The sequence below is a fragment of the Scophthalmus maximus genome, chromosome 3 (genome assembly GCF_022379125.1).
Source record: "Scophthalmus maximus strain ysfricsl-2021 chromosome 3, ASM2237912v1, whole genome shotgun sequence".
Taxonomy (NCBI): Eukaryota; Metazoa; Chordata; class Actinopteri; order Pleuronectiformes; family Scophthalmidae; genus Scophthalmus; species Scophthalmus maximus.
In genome coordinates this window covers 7,351,762-7,371,829 of record NC_061517.1, presented here as the reverse complement: position 1 = coordinate 7,371,829, position 20,068 = coordinate 7,351,762, and the positions used below count along the sequence as shown (strand labels likewise).

Below are 20,068 nucleotides of genomic sequence, written 5' to 3'. Positions count from 1 at the left end.
ACCCAACAGTTCCCACAATGAGCAGCACTCTGCCTCGACCGGTCGGGGTGAGAGGAGAGAAATGGGGGAGAGAATAGAGAGACATAACATTAGGGCTTCAACTAACGATTATTTTCATAATCGATTAATCTGTTGATTATTTTTTTGATCGATTAGTTGTTTGCTACATAAAGTGTTGATTGTGTTTCCCAAACCCAGAGATGATGTTTTGTTTTGTCCTCACAACAAAGATATTTAGTTAACTGTCATAGAGGAGCAAAGAAAGCAGAAAATAATCACATTTAAGAAGCTGAAATCAGAGACTTTTGACTTTTTATTAATCGATTAATTGATTAACTGTTGCAGCGCTACATAACATCCGATTCAGTGCAATTCAATATAGCTTTATTTAGTGCAGTCTCAACAGATGATCACTGTCCTAAATATGTCTGTGATTAAAAAAAATCCTATATTCGTCCCTTTGTCTGGATCTGAGCCACAATTTAATTGGTTCTTTACTTGGCCCGACCCCCACAAGGTTCCTGAGAAATCCGTTCTGTAGTTTTCGTGTAATTCTGCTGACAAACAAACAAACCAAAAAACAAATCAACAAAAAAACAAACTGAGGTGAAAACATAACCTCCTTGGCCGAGGGTAATAAACAGGTCTTGATGAAGTCAATGAAACAGAGACTGGGTTAAAAACAGGAGAGAATTAAAAATGAACTTTCTCAGCCCTAAGAGTATTTAGTATCAGAGTCACATGTTGCTTGTCGGGGTGCGATATGAAAGACGTGCTGAAAAAACGACCGGATGATCGTGTATGTGAGACATGTTCAGGCGAAGCATTTTCCGCGACCAATCAGAAGCGAGTGTGAGTGAGACGCAGAGGAGACAAGACGTACATACTGTAACATATTTTGTATCATAAACTTTCACCTGCATCTTCCAAATCAAATCCCCAAACGATAAAAAAAAGAAAAAAGATAGGGATGAAAGTCGTCGGGTATGTGATGGCGTTCCTCCGTGCATGAGCCTCGTACAGTAGAAGTAGCACTTCTGATCATAGGAATTTATCAACCATATCAGAGAAAAAAAAGAAGAAAAAAAACAACACGACACAAAGGGGGAAAAAAATCTCATTGTCCGTTCTTGTGCATGATGACTCTTATTTTGTTCTCTTCTATCGATCGTTGGTTTGTTTTCCTCATCCTTTCCCCCGACCCTGAACTTTTCAAGACGAGTGTTTGCACCGCCGAGAAGTGAACGTTAGAAGAAATGAAACAGATTATTAGAATTATTAATGAATTATTGATTTTGAAAATAAAAAAAATGATTCAGGCATGTTCCTCGCCAGAATGCAAAGTGTGTGTGTGCGTGTGTGTGTGTGTGTGTGTGTGTGAGCCAGCGGGTGTTTGTGTGCGTTTGTATGATACGTGTGTGTTTGTAAGATGAGCAGTCACAAATATGCATGGATACCGTTATAGGTATTTTCTCTGTTTTCTGTTTGGAGCGAGACGACAGACAGGAGACTGAACACGCTGCCTGGGCTTCTCTTGGTTTTAGTCTTTGCCTGGTTTCTGTTCTGTGGCTCCACATCCTCAGCCTCATTCGTCAACTGTAACGTTGTTCGTGATCAATACTTTCTGCCTTATAACATGATTTATTTTTTACCATGGTGATGTGTCACCGATTTCCTCAAAGAAGACATTTTTGATTGTCTGCTTGATGAACTTATCTCAACTCAAGGTCCAGTTATAAGTTTTTTTCCCGAGAGCTTTTTATTAAGTGGCGGCTCTGGATCTGAAAGTAGAGCGAATCGCCTTCTAATGGACAGGTCGGTGGTTCGATCCCCTGCTCCTCCGCCCCTCATGGTGGTTACCGGGTGAATGTGATCCTGACATTAAATGTCAGGATGTAGAGTTAGCAATAGGATGCAGTTGAAAGCCACATAAAGAAAACTAATAAGGCGGTCTTGAGTTTGGATTTTTACATTAACAGTATATGAACACAGTAATTAGTTACCTCTGTAACTGGACTTTAATTGTTGCTCATTTAATGCTCTGCCATAAGCAATACCTGATGTTCAACGATCAATTCGTAACCAAAAATGTATTCATTCAATTTTTTTGTCAGTTAACATTAAGGAATTTGTGTCACCTTTGGCCTTCCATACTACACGATGTACTCCATCACTGCAGTTTCAGCTGAATTTGCTTCATATCTTTTTTTCACATGAGATGGGGGAGCACCCGTCCCTACCCTGCCTCTGATTCGTCAGGTTTAGGGGCAGGTCTACGGCCTACCTCATGTGGGGGGAAACAATATCTTGTGACTCCTCTTCGGTGTCCTGTGACGCCCCAGGTGGTCCTGACTTCTAGTTTGGAAACCACCGCTGTAGACCGGTGATTCCCCAACTTTGTCAACATTTGAAACAAACAAACCCTCAACACGAGTCGCACATATATGACCACAGTCCAGCATTTTGCAGTGCAGTTTATTTTATAGATAAGATCATATCATCTAAAAGGAAAAAAACAAATGTGATTTTCTTTCACCTTGTTGATCTTTTCATGACGTTCTCTATCTTGTGCCCCATTCAGGGATCCTGACCAACAGGTTGGAAACCACTGTTCGAGTACAAAAGAAAAAAATAATAAATAATTAAGAGAAATAAAACAAGTCATTTGAAGCTGAAGCATGTAATGAATGTACGAAAGAGACATTTTCCAGCTTCAACTAAGTGTTTGTTTGCTCTTAAACTTTCTAAGAGCTGATTTTATTTTTATTTTCAATATGGACGAGTGGCTGTTCATCTGAAGTGGTGGTGACACGTCAGCAGCTGACAAAGACAGACGTGACAAAAGCACATTGGTGTTGTTCTTGTAAACAGATTGACTGACTGGTGATAACAGCACTTCAGCCGCAGTCTGGCGGCGTTTTTCGTCCGGGGGAAGTGATGGACGGCGGTGTTCAGTCTCAGACACAGTGAGTGGTGGTGAATGAGTGAAGGAGAAAACAGCATTAAAGCACAGAGGTGTATATTCCATTCCACTAATAAAGAAAAAACAGAAACCAGAACTGTGTGCTGAGTTTTCTTCTGGACTTGGAGTCACTCGCGTTTTGTATTATGTCCAAGGGTCAGTCCAGGTAGAGGGACTCCCCCCACCCCCTCCTATTTGTTTGTCCTTTTTATTTGTATTTATTTTTATTAAAAAAATATAAAGGTAAAGGTAGTCAATAAAAAGGGACCGGAGCACGTCAGTGGAATGATTATAGATTTTCTATTAAAAGAATTTAATCTTTTTTTTTTAAAACATACATTTTAAACAGCTTCTTAATGCGCTTAAGTCGAGTGAGGGCAAAGATTTCAACACGAAAAAAAAATTTATGATTTTTTTTAAAACTTAAAAACGTTTGATTTAAACTCTTTACTAAAATTAACTGTGCAACTCCATTTAACTTTAAAACATTTAATTCGTCAAAACGCATATTTGTAAAATAATTTTGTTCCGTTCCTGTTCCTTTTGGTTAATCGAAAATAGAACCGGGCCCAGCTCCGATGGTTTCAGTCGCGCAATGAATGATGGGTAGCGGCGGGCTCAGGTGTCAACCTGCTGCGGGCGACCAATCTCCTTTCATCGACTGTTTCTGCCTCCGCTTGAGTCGCCTGTTTCCTCGTTCTTGTCTGCAGGTGTGTCGCTGGAACTCCAGAACCGAGCTCCGGTCTGGTTCCTCCCGTGTTGCCTTCGTTTAAACCCGCTCCAACTCCGACCCGCCGCCGGTAGCGATACCAAGAATCATAAACTGACGTTAAATCTTCAAACCCGTGTCCTTCACTTCATTTCGAGGGAGGCACCTGTCGTCTCGCCGCTCACCTGTTGTCGCCATCGATGGCGGCTCACCGGTAGAAAAGCAGGCGACAAAAGTGCGTTGAAGGGGGAACAGCAACAGGACAAGCGGGACCCACCGGCGAGGACGTTCTGTCATGGATCTCCTGGACTCGGGACAGAAGTTCAGTCCGAGACGGGTGAGTCCACGACCTGTGCGGGTCTCGCCGTGACGTCCCAGCTCGTACAGGTTTCTCAGTATCGACCGATACTAGAAACCAAACGGAGACGCCAACAGGTTTCTGTTTATAGTAAACGTAAAATAACATTTTGATAATAACCATAATGTGACTTTTTAGTGTATTATAACTGGTTTTCAGTCCAGATGGTTCCGGTCAGTTCTGACTCGCTGCAGCGGTTCTACTGGCTGCTGTTTGATATGTAGCTCTAGTTTACACACAGCACTTGAATAATCTTCATAATCAGAGAGCGGCCATTTTGGTCTGACGTCACGCTGAGGGCGGGAAAGGCTGTGGGGTCAGAAATCCCTTGCTCATTCACTGACCCCTACTCACTATCAAGGGGATTCCATGAAGTGCACTATGTAGTGAACTCATCTGCCAAACACACAAAAAAACCCACTTCCTGACACTACTTGTGACAATTACATTTTTTAATAGTAGGGATGCACCGATACCACTATTTTTCAGACAAGGTACAAGTACTCACATTTAGCTACTCGACAACACCAATTACCAACATGAGTACTTGCCCCTGCTTGAAAATAAGAAATACACCTTTGGAATTTGTGGAGCCACGAATTTCATGTGCTGTATAGCTTGGTACTGTAGCATTAAATATGCTGATCGTCAGTGCCAGCTTTTTTGTCTTTGTACAGTTTTCGTGTTTTTGCAATAAACTGCTGACAGTGCTCAACTGTCTGGAGGACGTTAATGTTGCCGTAGTGTGGTATCTGTTGCTGTAGTATCTGAGTAGTTTTCCGAGTACAATTACGAGCACATGAGCGCAGTATCGGACCAGATACCCGATAGTGGTATCAGTGCATCCCTATTTAATAGATTTATTTTACATTAAGTATGAATACATTTAGGTAAAAAAGCACTTTCATTTGCCTTGTTTAAATGTAAAAATAAACTTATTTGCCCAAGATGATGTTGATATGCGCAGCTCCGCTCTTATATAATTTTTAGTGCCAGAAATCAAAGATTTGTCTCTTGCCGGTCAACATAAACAAACCACGCCATCATAAAAAACACTGAACAAAACCGCTTTAATTTGTCTGTAAAAATACCAGCGAACATAAATCTCAGCAGATTTAAATGCTTTTTTTCCATAAGGGGACAGACTGTTGGGCCTTGGTGGAGCAACATTCTGGTTGATTAATGGAATAATAGTTGTTGCTATAGGAGGAAGCTCCATACCTCTGCTTCTCTCTAGTGTGACTGTGAAACAGGGTGTGGATTTTCTCTTATAATATTCTCAATAAGATTTTGTAGGAGGAGACAGGACACAACACGCTGACATGTGAGGTGTCGGCTCTGAAGACATTCCTGTCCGATACACACACACACACACACACACACCCTGCTTGACTTTAATACAGTCGAACAGGTTCACACAGTGGTTTTCCAATTAACGTCAGTGTCATCAGTTTTTCTAAAAGCAGCATGTCGTCATTGGACGAGAAGCTTTAAAGGGTCAGTTCACACAAATTTGCACATAAACAAACAAACAAACAAAACCTACTCCTAGTGGAATCTAGCCTTATAGACAGCCTTGGTTTTATTTGACCATGTTTTGAGACATCGGATAAATTAAGGCTTTAAAAAACATTTAGAAACTAGAATGTTACTCTAGTAGAGCACATACCTCCAAAGCCCAACAGTCCCCTTTTGAATTCGCTACATCGAGATTTTTATATGGATCAAATTGCACACACTCATAGATATTAGTCCCCTAAATATTTGTCATCCACATCTATGACTTATTCCCTGGGAAATTAGTGAGAATAAAATAAAACGTCTAATCTCACAATGTTAAAGAAAGTGAATAAAACATATCCCTGGATCCATCCGAGTTCTTTCCCATATGTCCATTCCTTCCACCAAGTTTAACGGAAATTCATCCAGTAGTGTTTTGGTAATCCCTCTGACAAACAAACAAAACACAACAGAACCTCTCGTCATCACCTCCGCCTCAGAAATGGCTCCTCTTAAATCTGCTGACAGCGTCTTCTGTCAGCAGTTCGTTGTAGTGACCATCAACAGCGACTGGTCTTTTCGCAGCTAAATAAACAGTGATTTTAATTTTCTCCCCCTCGTCTTCGTCTGCAGGACAGTGACTGGGACACGACCTTCCAGTTTCTGCCGGCCACAGACCCCAAGCAGCTGGAGAAGAAACCAGGCCGCAGGAAGAAGCTGTGGGTGGGAGTCGGCCTGGTGCTTTCAGCCGCCGCGGTGGCTCTTCTGACCGGAATGCTCGTCTGGCACTACCACTGTGAGCTGAGTTCAACAGTCTTTATTCATACAGTGGACCAATCGGAGAGGAGAAACCTCTCCTTAAAGTGGCACATTTTTATTTTATTTTAATGTTTTATATTTTAAATATGGACAGAAGCATAAAAAAAGGTTCAAGTGATTCATTAACAAGTAAATAAATTCACCATATTTGTTAGAACTAGAGCCCGACTGATATGGATTTTTGGGGGACGATAGTGATATAAGGGAATGAAAATGTTCCAATACTTGATATATTGGCTTTGTGTGTGTATATATATATATATATATATATATATATATATATATATATATATATATATATATATATATATATATATATATATATATATATATATAATTTTCTATTTATAAAGATAGTCAAGGATTCCTAAGATATATTTGTCAAACCCTTTTGAAAAAGAAATGTTATTGATGTTTGATATTTCACAGTTAACCATAAACTTTACTTTATATAACTTGAAAAAACCACACAAAAAACCACATAAGATGTAAAGGTGAATTAAACCTGGGAACATGAATTTTTGATTTAATGGAGACTAAATGTCAAATGATTTTATTTGTTGTCTTTTTAATAATTTTAATTATTTTCCCTTGTCCCTTTGTGAAGCAGTTTGTTTTGAAAGGTGCTTATGAATTAGGTTATTATCATGCATTGTTTATTCTTTATAGCTCAGCTCTGTAAAGGATTTTAAGTATGAGCATACAATCTTAAATTCTTTAGTAGTTATTATTGGAGAAACAAAATGGTTGACGAATGACTGATGTTCAGACTCTAACCTCTGTCGTCTCTCTCTCTCTGCATCAGTACGTAGTGACGTGAGAGTGAAGAGAGTTTACATCGGCGCGATGGGAATCAGTCAGCAGCGCTTCCTGCCGGCGTATGAAGATCCCAGCAGTCCACAGTTTACTGACCTGGCCACTCTGGTCAGCCATCAGGTAAGATTTCAACACAGTTCCCAAAGCATCGTGGGAGTTCTCCATCCCTGCTGTGACATAGTAAATGACTGAGGTTGACTCTGATCCCTTCTGCTTCGTGGCTTCCTCTGTTCTGTATTTCTGCTTCACTAATCACTTCAGCGTTAAGATGACGATACATGTGACCTTATGTCTCTTTCAGCTGAAGCTAATTTATTCCAAAAACTCTGTGTCGGCCAAATACTTTCAAGGCTCCACGGTCCAGGCCTTCAGGTACGAGACTACAAGTCATGTCACCGGTTTTATCAGTGATGTTTTAACGCTTCAAATCAAAGAGTCATGACCACTGAATCTACTGCTCTGTAGTGAGGGAGACGACGGCGGTGAAAGCCTCGTGGCCTACTACGAGTCAGAGTTCGACGTCCCCGTCCCCCAGCAGACTTCGCTGGATGAAGCCATCGAGTCTCTGGAGCCGCCGGCAGAAAGTCAAAAGGGACGACTGCTGCTGAAACCTGTCGACGCTCTGAGCGTTAACAGCGTCATCTCACGAGGTCTGAGAACTCACAGGTCCCCTCAGCTACACAACTACAAAAAAAATAAATAATGGATTTAAGTTTGGGTAAATTACATTGAATCAATGCAGAGCCGCAGGTGCTTTTATGCTGAAGGCCTCAGCTCGTGTCAGACAGGAAGTCTTCACGGAGTTGCTGCGAACTTGAAGCTTCCAGTCATGAAACAGTTGGTCAACCACAGTTAGATGTGAGCAGTTAGCTAATGGAGCATGCCATGGTGTCTGATCTCTCTCAGCCAAGGGACCGTGGGAGATGCAGTGTTTTACAAAACAGGATTTCTCAGAATTATTCTCGCCTGCTCGACCAACTGTGTAAAAATGTAGGGAGATGCTTTTTACTCACTTCAGGAATTTATTTGCTACCTGTGGAAACACACATATTGAGTCTGTAAACACTCTTAATAATTTCTTTTGCAATATACATTTTTAACTAAGTAAAGATTATGTTATCTTTTCACAGCTATAGATCCGCGCATGTCGAGAACCTCTTTATATGGTAAGAACCTTATATACTTATAAATTCAATGTTTTTCTTTCGATTTTTTTTTTTTTCAATTTTTCACTTTTATTGAAATATAATTTAATTTATATTGGGATTTCTCACAACCTTTCTCAAAACAAGACACCACACACCAGTTCATCTTAAAAACATAAAAAATATTTTGGAAAGGAAGGTCTGTTAAATTAGTTTTCTGAATCAAACTGCTTTCAGTGGACTCTTGTCTTTGTTTCATGGGATATATCCTGTTTTATATCCAGACTTCATTCTCAATTTTTGTTTTCAGCGAGGAAGTCCTTCAACATCCACGTCAGCGAGGCAGGATCTGTCCAGTCTCCGGGGTTTCCAGACTCTTCGTACCCACCAAACGTCTACCTGCAGTGGAGGCTTCGGGCCGACCCCGGCCACAGAGTGTGGCTGGACTTCAACACCCTGATCCTGGAAGACGACTGTCAGCAAGACTTCATCAAAATCTACGACTCGCTGGCCCCGATCGAGCACAGCGCTCTGACAGAGTGAGACGAAGCACAATTTCCTGACACACCCTGAAGTACTCATAGCAGCATAACTGCAGTAAAATGATAAGAATATAAACTACTGAGGGTCAGAAAGAAAAAGTTTTAAATTTACTGCACCAACTTACTGTTCGATATTATGTTATCGAACAGTAAGTTGATGGTATCATCTGAAAGAAACACAAGTACTGAACTGGAATAAACCAGTCTCCTTCGTGACGACTCCTGTCGCTCATGTCTGACCGCTGCTTGAGAAATCGTCCGATCTCCCCGTGGACTCGGGTACTAACAGCGTCTCTGTGTTTCTGTCTCTCTCCCTCCCTTCAGACAGTGTGGTTACCCTCACGAATCCCTCTCCTTCTTGTCCTCCGGAAACGTCATGTTGCTGACGCTGGTCACCAGCGAGGAGAAGAACTTCCCTGGCTTCAGAGCAAACTACTCACAGATTCCTCTGACGGAACAAAGTAGGACAGGAGGCACTGAGCAGTAAACAGTGATCAGTGATGTTGAGCAGAATAACATTTAAAACAAACTGAAAATCATCACATCCATACACTAAGATGTTACAGTCTTGAAATTGAAAATGTATTTGTCAGAAATAGGTAAAATAATCAGACGTGTGGACGTGATCTCCTGTGTGACAAAATTTGAAATGTTAAAATTTAGATTTTTTTTAAGTAATTAACCCCAAAACAAAATTGGTATACATATATATATATATATATATATATATATATGTATATATTATTTTTACGGTATTTAATCTCTGTCTCTGTGTGACACTATCCATCACTGTTGGATCACATTTTTTTCAGTGTCATCTCTTACCCCTGACCTCTGCTGGCAATTGCTGATGCAGTGGAAATCAGGGAGTGGACTGAAGTCTGAACTGTCTGTGTTTCTGTGCAGAGTGTGGTGGTAAACTGACTGGAAACAAAGGCTCCTTCTCCTCACCTTTCTTCCCGTCCAACTATCCTCCACAAGCCACATGTGTCTGGAAAATCGAGGTGAGTCCACACTTTATCGGTCCCGACGTGAGGCCGCGCTTGTGTCCTCTGGGGTGGTCAGTATTTAGTACGCTGAAGATTATCTGGTCTGGTCGAGTTACTGGAAGTGGAGCAAAAACTATAATGTTTGTCGTCAGGGTAGCGCCTGAAGAAATGTCAAGGTTTTTTATCATCTGGAGAGCAGGGAAGTGATTAGGACATTACATTTTTATGTTTCTTAAATATTAGTGGGTACTTTGACCTGGAATCAGTGCTAAAGGAAAGGTCAGGAGCTGAGACCTTCTCTTTATATTAGAGCCTGACCAGTTTATTTGTTGGCCAATAAAATCAGCCAATATATTGGTATCGCAAATTATTTATTCCCTTATATCGGTATTGGCATTGGCCCCCAACAATCCATATAAGTCGCACTCTACTCTCTATATATCTTACATTGTTATATATTTAATCAGTATTTCCATTGGTAATGTGAAAGGAGGTGTTCGTGATGAGAGATGCAGAAAATTGTCACCAGTCTTTTAGCCTCTTTTAGCTCCTAGTTTTCTTTTAGCGACAGTTTTTATTTAACACGCATTGTGAACTGTCATGACCTGCTGAGCAATGAACAGACGCAGTCAGAGAGCAGCTGGTGAACATAGTGGAGCATTTAGCAGCTAAAAAGGCAGGTGTTTCCCTTAGGAGGTGGTGGAGACCAAACACAGAGCTAAAAGGAAGAGTAAATATTGGATACACATACCACTCCAACTTTACAAGCTCATTGTTTTGCTGCTCCCAAGTGGCCAAAATCTCAACTATAGCTGCTTTAAGACACATTGAATCTACAGTATGTTGATTTGTAATTCATCTGTCCACTGTCCACTCCATTTTCAGGTCCCGGAGGAAAAGTTTTTGAAGGTTCAGTTCAACAAGTTCCTCATGGGAAATCAAAGCATCCAGTGTCCCAACGATTACGTTAAAGTTGACGATCAAAGGTCAGCAACTTTGTTCTCTCTTGGTTTGTTGTATAACTTCCTCCGACTGCTTCTGTCACCCATGGTCACTTGTATTCCAGAGTGGAAAATGACCTGGTGGATTAAATTTGTTTGTCAGCTCTTTTGACTCTGATTTAAATATGATTTCTGTGACATGGGACGTGACTCACTTGGACTCGAGTGCTGACATTTTGTGACATTAATACAGTTTTGACCATGACAGCAGTAAACTGTAGATCACATGATTCGGATACAGCTGCTGAATATAGGTAGGACCGTGGTAATGACTGACGAGACTGACGAAGTTCACAAACTCCTCAATGACACGGACATGTCCTTCATGAATCGTTGTCTCAAGATGGGGCAAAATCATTGATTTTACATGGATCAAGTCTTGGTTTGTCCCAAGTTTAAAACCAATAAGTCCCAAGTTCATGATCAACAAATTTCACCACGTTTCAGGTCAGACGTCCGTGGTCAAGATCAAGTCACCAGTGTCAGTGTCTTCATTAGCAGGCAGCGGGCTGCGGTTAGACCAAACTCACAGCCTGAATACTGAAGACATGGGACTTGTGTCCTTGTTTCTTATTTGTGAAACACGATGGTTCAGAAAGTGAAGATCTCACTTGTTGATTTTACATTTGACCTTTGATGACTTGAAACTCGAGGTCTGGCTCCTCGTCTACAACACCGTTGTTTCTACAGATGCATGTTAAATATCCTGTATTGATCCACTGAACTGCTCTCCATGATGGCGTTACCTGAACATATTACCTCCGTCTCTTTGTGTTGTAGACTGTGTGGCAGGAAGTTAAAAAGCACAGTGATCACCAGAGAAAGCAACATGATGACCGTCCAGTTCAGCTCGGACTCGTCCTACGTTGACCAGGGCTTCACCGCCGAGTATGAAGCCTTTGTGCCAACCAACCGTAAGACTATGCACTTCGCAACCGTCCCTCCTGTTTTTAGATTGATTCACTTCCGTTTTGACATATCATTTTTATTGTCGGACTGTTCGTTGTTGTTGTCGATCAGCTTGTCCTGGGAGGTTCCAGTGCACCAACAACCTGTGCATCAACGGGACTCTGCAGTGCGACGGCTGGAACGACTGCGGAGACGGCAGCGACGAGGACGGCTGCGGTGAGTCTGATCAAACCTGAAAGATTAGGGGAATCCTTGGAAAAGAGTTGTTTTTTATAAAGTACAAAGAGTTGAAACTTGGCAGCTCCACATATTGTCTTTAATCAGAGCCTTCGATCACAGTTCTCCCTCCAGCACCGAATGTGGATTTATCTGCTGCAGAGAAAAGTCTTTTTCCTCCTGTTCGTTTGATTAAAACTACAGTGAGCAGCTGTAGGAGGAAATTAGTCTTTAAAATGTTTTCACTTTATTTGTGAGTCGTTTTTATTTAAACATTAACAGATTCAGTGGGAACCAGTGGACTTGGAGTTGAGACAGAGTTGTCAGAAAGTGTGAATAGACACTGACAAATTGTTGTGGTTTGTTTCTGCTCAGAGTGCGATGTGACTCAGATGAAGTGTAAAAACGGACGCTGTAAACCAAAGTTCTGGGAGTGTGACGGGTCTGACGACTGTGGAGACAACACGGATGAACTAAACTGTGGTGGGTCTGAGTGAAGTCTGAATGAATGAACATGTGGGCTGTCAGGCTGTTTTATTTAAATTATCAAAAAAGAATTTATCAACATGGAATTTAGGCAAAATTGTCTTAAAATTCAGTGTCATGGTTTCCTTTCATGATGAAGTCCAGGTATTAGACTGTGTCCTAAGTGAAGATCTAATTGCTGCTGATTTCTGTGTCTTTGTAGAAAAGTGTAAACTAGGAGAGTTTTCCTGCAGAAATGGCCACTGTGTCCATAAGACGTTGAAGTGTGACGGAAAAGACGACTGCACCGACGGATCTGACGAATCCAAATGTGAAAAATGTGAGGAAACGCCTGGTCTCCACTCCAACAGACACACGTCAAGGACGTGACCATTTAAAGCAAATGCCTCTACAGTTGGATTTGGAGGGAAAAGCTCAGCTGGACTGTGCTGACATGACACACATGAACGTCAGGAATAACTAAACTTTCCATTGCTGTGACTAGTTTCATTTACTGCGTCCTCAGTGAGAACAGCTGTCATGCTAATGTTAGAGGTAGTTGCAAAGAAACATTTTCTGTGTATCGCTTCTAACTCAACTACTGCTACTTGTGTAGTTCATACTTTCACCATCAGGGGGCACCAACACATCGTCCGTGGACTTTCATCATTGGATTAAAAAGTCAAAGAAAGAGAAAGTTATTCTCTGCTGTGACTTCACACCTACACTGATGTTCACTTACATTTTTAGCACTGACTGATGATATCACTGATGTGATTTCATTGGATCAGGCACCAAAATAATAGTCGATTAAAATACTTCAATGTCCGGAAGCTTATCATTCAGTTTTGAGTCCGTTGCTGTACATGTCAATCAGCCGGATCAGTTCTCAGTGGTGGTGCTGACACTGTGACATTGTGCGCCCCCTGTCGTTTAGCTCTGGTGCTGCAGCAGTGTTCAGAGTTCACCTACCGCTGCAGGAACGGACGCTGCATCAGCAAACTGAACCCACAGTGTGATGGCGAGCAGGACTGTGAGGACGGCTCAGATGAAGACGACTGCCGTACGTCACGGACACACAAATTCAGATAACAGCTGAACACTGTGTGGTGCCGGTGCTGACTTGTGTACGTCTCTGTGCGTCTCATTTCTGTGTTTTTTTCAGAATGCGGGACGAGGCCGTACCGGAGCTCGCGTATCGTGGGTGGTCAGGTGTCGCGGGAGGGCGAGTGGCCCTGGCAGGTCAGCCTCCACATCAGGGGTACGGGTCACGTGTGCGGAGCCTCTGTGCTAAGTCCCCACTGGCTGTTGACCGCCGCTCACTGCGTCCAAGACACGGGAGCAAACAAGTAGGGGCCTCCTCCATGAACTGTTTGACCACCACACACACACACACACACACACACACACACACACACACACACACACACACACACACACACACACACACACACACACTGTGCGGGTCCTGAAAGAGAGTGAAAACCATGTGGAATAAATAAAATTAACTTCTTATATTGATATATATTATGATTTGTAGGTAAAATCATACATGATATGAACAGAACTCCACTGTTAAACATTAAATTAGCCAAGGGATGGTGAGCCCCGGACCGTGAGACAACTCAGGAATATTTATTGACTCATATCATAACTAGAATGTCACTCGGTAGAGCTCATTCCTCTGGCAAGGCAAGGCCCAACACTCCACTTAAATTCAATCAAGCCTAATAGCAAAGCCAACAAAACAATGCAGATCATTAAATCATAATCCCCATTGTGGAAGAATGAACCAAATTACACAATAGCTTCATGTTTTCCCTGGACACATTAATATGAGGAATAGAACATCTCTGATGTCTGTTCCACTGGAGCGTTAAAGCTCTGACCTCAGGTGTGTGTCGATGCAGGTACTCGCAGGCGGACCAATGGGAGGCCTTGTTGGGTCTGCACGTGCAGAGTCAGACCAACGAGTGGACTGTTAGGAGGAACTTAAAGCGGATCGTTGCCCACCAGGACTATAACCCCCTTACCTACGACAACGACATTGCCCTGATGGAGCTGGACAAGGAGGTCACCCTGAACCAGAACATCTGGCCCATCTGCCTGCCCTCCCCCTCCTATGATTTCCCAGCAGGCCAAGAGGCGTGGATCACCGGCTGGGGAGCCACCAGAGAGGGAGGTGAGCAAGTTTGGAAAAATAATACAATTCTCTCTGAGAGAAACCACTGACGGACTTTTCTTGTAAGTTATAGTGACCATGTATTGAATATTTCACTAACACGGACCTAATTTGTGTTGATTCAAGGGGATCACTGAATCAACACAGTGCCAAAAATGTATCTGCCGATATTATCTATATTTTACACAACACCAGTGTTTTCTCATTAATAATTCGACTGTGGCGGCCTGCCAGCATCTTTTTTGTAGTCTCATAATGAACCTAAATATTTTTACACAACTTATAACATATAAGGTTTAAGTTTCTTCTGCAATAAGGCTTCATTGTAGAACTGTGTGTAGCGATCTTTGCCCCGCTCGCGCTAATCACCCTTATATTCCTCTCTTCATCGGCAGCACCGGGAGAAATCTCACCACTTTGGTGTGTCGTCAAAAAAAACATCCATAAAGTTTTTAGCGTCTTCACAGGCAGCCAGCAGTGTCATAGCTTCAGTTGTAGGTGTGAACGTTCCCGTGATGGGCCTCCTCAGTTCTCCGCAGGGAGGCTGCAGTTTGATCTGTCGCTCTGGAGTTCAGTTAATGCTCCAAATTTTCCATTACTCATTGGGCATATTAGTCACCTGCTTGTGTCCTGATTATTCATTTTTGTGTTAAAAAAAGCCTCTGTTGCTCAATATCACATTTCCTCTAGATTTTTTATTTATGAATCTTCAACCTTTAAGTTCAAACTGCTCCTATGTTCACTAACCTCTCAATCTCTCCTCCGGATTTGGATGTAAATCTTGTTATATTCATACTGGCTCTCCTATATTTGGTTTCATTTACAGTAATTGATTAATTAACATTAACATCAATGTTCTGTGCCTGTCCTTTCACCAATAAAAAGATTTATAAAATGTAGGCACAAAGATACAGATAAGAATACATTTCAGTGAGATAAATGATTAATCAAAAATAATTTGTAGCAGTTAATATTTCATTACGGTTCATTTGTTAGGTTCTTTGAATTTTTCTAACAAAAAAAGCGTGTGGCTGCTTCCATCTGAAGTCGTACCCGTTTGAATGCTGACATCTAGTGGTGACAATTGGGTGTTACATGAAATCTCTTGGCGTCAGGTGAAATGACGGGTGGTGATTTTACTCAGAACTGAGTTCAGGTGTTTGGTGACTGTAGCACAAACTATTATCAATATTAACTTTTGTGTTTAAATTTTTTTTATTAAGGTGAAGAAGCAGAAGGAATTAAAACCTACCTAAACAGAATCAGCTTGAGATATTTATTTGAATTATCCGGATGTTGAGTTTCGTCTCCCAACATCTGTGGGCTAAAAATTTGTCTTGTCTCGTCGTCCAGGCATGACCGCGACTGTCCTGCAGAAGGCGGAGGTTCGGATCCTCAACAGCACGGTGTGTAAGCGTCTGATGAACGACGAGGTCACGGACAGGATGATGTGTGCCGGAGTCCTCAAAGGAGGCGTGGACGCCTGTCAGGTACAAACCAATCACATGGTTCATAGACACAATAAAAACCTCATGCCACCTTGTTTTCACAGTGAACCGCGTTCAAATCAAGCCAGGGCAGTGACAACCTGTCCAGTTTGTTCTTTCACTCAGGACAAAATAAAACAAAGTTTGATGCAGAATTCACTTCCTGCTCTGCGTTGATTTTTTATTCAACGGCTTTAAAAACACTAAAGCACTTGTTAAATCACTTCCTGTGTTGTTTCCCCCGTGTAATGTTCCTCTCACCCTCCCAGGGCGACTCCGGCGGTCCGCTGTCAGTCACCGGCCCCAGTGGGCGGGTCTTCCTGGCCGGCTTGGTGAGCTGGGGCGACGGCTGCGCTCGCAGGAACAAACCCGGCGTCTACACCCGAATCACCAAATACCGCAGCTGGATAAAGGAGAAGAGCGGAGTGTAGCAGCAGAGCATCAGACGGGTCTTCTGATATTTATTACAGCAGGTGAATGTTCACTCTGGTAGTTTTTATATTTTTCTGGTTTCAAAACCTAAATACTGTAAAATGATCTATATTCCCAGCAGAATCAGCTGCTTCTGCAAAAAAACAACAACACATTCAGTGAAAACTCCAGTATGTGACCATGTTAAGAACCAGGGATATTTTGGGTCAATATTTTTGCTGTGAATTTCTTTGACGGGGTAATTTTCATCAGGTTTCCATTTCATTTTTAAATGAAACATTGATGTTTTCCTTTTGAAACTCATTTTAACGGTTTTGTAAATATTGAGAAAAATGTTTTTATATAAACTACTCGCCGCCTCAAAGCTCATTATGACAATCTCCTCTCAGGTTTAACAGGCTCAGTATTGGCACTCGGTAGAACTCATCCAACTCCCTAAATTCAATCAAGCCACCAAATTGCACACACTCAGATATCAGTCCCCTTATTTATATCGTTAAGATGATTAATTCCGTGGGAAATTGGTGAAAAAATACAATGTTAAAGACCGGATCCCGTTCAAAATGCCATGGATTCTTTCTTGGCCCATGTCCCATCCGTCCACCAAGGAAACCTGTTCTGAAGTTTTTGTGTAATCCTGCTGACAAAACGGACAGGGATTAAAATATAAAACCTCCTTGGCCGATGTAACCAAGTTCGCAGTTCAGGTTATCAGGACGGTAAATGTTATGTTCAGTGAAGCCTGATGAAGGAAAACATAGTGTGGATATGTTGAACTTGCTTCGTTGTGCTGATCTTGATTGAAAATGCCATGCGGTCTTAATTTGGAATAAATTAATTAATGGTCTTTCTTATTGTCAAACACATTTTTTTACTCTTTATTGTCAATATTAATCATAAATTGTAAAAAAAATTGTATCAATAGATTATGATTTGTTATCTCTAATTTGGGTGTTTTTCATCTGAAACGAAAAATCGGTCGGTTTCTTATTTCTATATATAGCTCAAAAAAATGAATCCAGTGTGCTGTTATATAAATGATTAAATTAATCCTCAGGGAACCATCCTTGGTCCCCTGAGGATTGACACAACACTTGTTAAAAACCATGGCTCCTCCAATGATGTTCTTTGAAGCTCAATTTGCCACCGTGGTTTTGTAAAATAAGGGCTACTTTTCAAAGTTATCAAAACAAAAAAGAAAAAGATGCATAATTAAAAAAAAAGAATTGCATTGAAACTTGTTGTCAGTCAATATTTAATAGTTGTGGGCCACATTAATAATTATGTGGCCCAATTTTGAAAATCAAACGTGATTACCTTGAAAAAAGTATTTATGTTGTAGATTTAAAGCTGCGTAAAGCAGCTTGTTTCTGTTAGTTGTTTTTTGTATTAATATTTTGTTTGCAGTGAAATGTCTGCGGATTGTATTTATTTGTACAGTGTTTTTTAACAGCTGGTTTCACATCTGTCTTTGCTTTTATACTAGTTAAATGTTAAGTTTGGGATGCAGGAATATGAACAATTTATGCATTTATATTAAAGGATGAGGCTTGTAGTCGCAGAATGAAAGAATTGTTAAACTATTTTTATTTTCTCAGATAAGTGCGTTGATTTCTTTGCTGTGGCAGCATATTCATCACTGTGGAAGGAAAACTGAGGGAACTCTAATGTGACTCTCTTATTCTTTAAGCCTGGTTAAGTTGTATTTGAGGGGTTTTTTTTTATATTCATCTCAAGATTTTAGAGACACAGGTTGAGATAATGAGCAATTTAATTAACTGATTTTATGTGGCTGAAACAAGCCAGGGCTTAAGTTGCAAATTCTTTGATGAAGGTACATGCTTTTGTTATTTTTAATGGAATTGAATGTTTCCCCTTTTTGGGAGTAACTGGCAAAGCTCATGCAATAAAACATGTATAAACAAAATGCAATCACATACACACCAAGTGGCTTAGTTGTTTCTTTGAGTAACTTTAAAGTAAACTGATAAATCACAACTATCTCCAGCAAACTTCATCAAAAAAATACATCCAAACTAAACCCATACACAATGAACAGCTATTACAAGATGGAGGAAATGTGGAAATGGCGGAGACCTGATTTAAAAAAATATGTGAATGTAACTGACGATCAATGAATGAATGAATATGAAAACAATCTATGAATCCTGTGTAAACTGAGTGAAAATAGTGACAAATTAACTCATGATGATGTCTTTATATCAAAGAAAACCCAAATACAAATGAAAAAATTAATCTCCGTTTCAAAAGGTTGCAGATTGATTTTCTGTCCTCAAATTGATTTTTAAGAAATAATTGGGAGCCAAGATAACAATCAGCAGATGGAATCGCTGCTGTAATTATCTCAGTTTTATAATGAAGTTAATTATATTGCAAAAAGTATGTCAACGTACCTGTCCCCAGGTGTGAGAGAACTTGATTGGCCTGCAAAGAGCCACGGAAATAAGGCGGCACCCAGTGGACAAAACTGTGAACTACATTATAAGAAAAGTGTTTGTTTTTTCAATGAAACATTCACCCCACCCATTGTATTTCCATGGTAACAATCACTCACTGACAAAACAAAATAAATTCAGTTTGTGGTTTGTTAATAAATGTCGTTGAGTAGGAGGGACCCCCCCCCCCCCCCTCACTGCTTCACTCGTGAACAACCTTTTCTATCGAGTTATAAAGTCATAATGTACCGGAGCAAAAAACAAAAATCACAATAACACATTTACTGGTAACATCACTGTTCTTGTAAAATTGTTAGAAAAAAATGAATGGAGTTTGGTTCAGGTTCTTGAGACTCCACTGGTTCAAATTCCAAGTTTTCTGATCTCCTTTCTATTTTCTATCTTTTCCTCACCACCCTCTCTGTCGTGTCTTTCCTCTCTAACTTCCTGTCTGCTTGCGGCCGTCAAACCCCTCTTCCTCTTTTCTGCGCCCCCAGTCTTTCTCTCCATCCTCGCCCCGTGTCCCTTTCATCACACAGTTGACAGTGTGAACGCTCGCTTAGCGTTTCGGCGGTGAGTCTGCAGCGAGTCGTTTTCTGTCCCGCTGCTGAATTGCCATAGAAACTAATGAGAACCCTTCACAGGGGGACACTGAAGTCAACAGCGCTGCATCTGCTGGAGTTCACTCAGACACTCTGGTCTCATTCGCTCAGTCGTTCTGCCGTCATTATGCATGAGGGAAATTTGGTTTGCAGACGGGAGTTTAAGGGGGTAAAACCACACACTAGATGCTCGGCACACAATCAATAATATACAAACAAATGATGGTGAATGAGAGCAGACGTAGAGAGTGGAGGATTAAAAAGTAAAAAAAATAAAAAAGTTACAAAGACACAAGAGGCTACGTTATTTTCTGGAGGGAGGTGTTGATGGCAAATGTGATTTCATGGCCCGTGAAAAAGTTGACCTCTGACCTCCATGTACAGCTGTTAAAGAAGTGAACAGAGCTTGAAGAATTATTTTACAAAACCAGGGTGGCAAAGAGATTTTCAAAGAACATAACAGTTCATTTAAATTGTA

General features: G+C 41.0%; 1 protein-coding gene across 1 annotated transcript; it reads left to right on the top strand.

Annotated features, from left to right (window-relative positions):
• The first annotated feature begins 3,600 nt into the window (after positions 1 to 3,600).
• On the top strand, positions 3,601 to 18,469 carry LOC118316951 (suppressor of tumorigenicity 14 protein). Its single transcript, XM_035645272.2, has 19 exons — positions 3,601 to 4,008; positions 6,163 to 6,325; positions 7,154 to 7,284; positions 7,466 to 7,536; positions 7,630 to 7,814; positions 8,295 to 8,330; positions 8,620 to 8,848; positions 9,176 to 9,312; positions 9,758 to 9,855; positions 10,726 to 10,826; positions 11,622 to 11,755; positions 11,862 to 11,966; positions 12,342 to 12,449; positions 12,655 to 12,771; positions 13,369 to 13,494; positions 13,597 to 13,780; positions 14,342 to 14,613; positions 15,967 to 16,103; positions 16,370 to 18,469. The coding sequence occupies exons 1-19, from the start codon at positions 3,967 to 3,969 to the stop codon at positions 16,529 to 16,531; spliced, it is 2,538 nt and encodes an 845-aa protein (XP_035501165.1). The 5' UTR covers positions 3,601 to 3,966; the 3' UTR covers positions 16,532 to 18,469.
• The last annotated feature ends 1,599 nt before the right edge of the window (positions 18,470 to 20,068 follow it).

Coding starts and splice junctions, on each gene's coding strand:
- LOC118316951 (XM_035645272.2), top strand. CDS start 3,967: ATGGATCTCCTGGACTCGGGACAGAAGTTCAGTCCGAGACGG. Junction 11,756..11,861: donor AGCCTTTGTGCCAACCAACC/GTAAGACTATGC, acceptor GTTGTCGATCAG/CTTGTCCTGGGAGGTTCCAG. Junction 12,772..13,368: donor CGAATCCAAATGTGAAAAAT/GTGAGGAAACGC, acceptor CCTGTCGTTTAG/CTCTGGTGCTGCAGCAGTGT.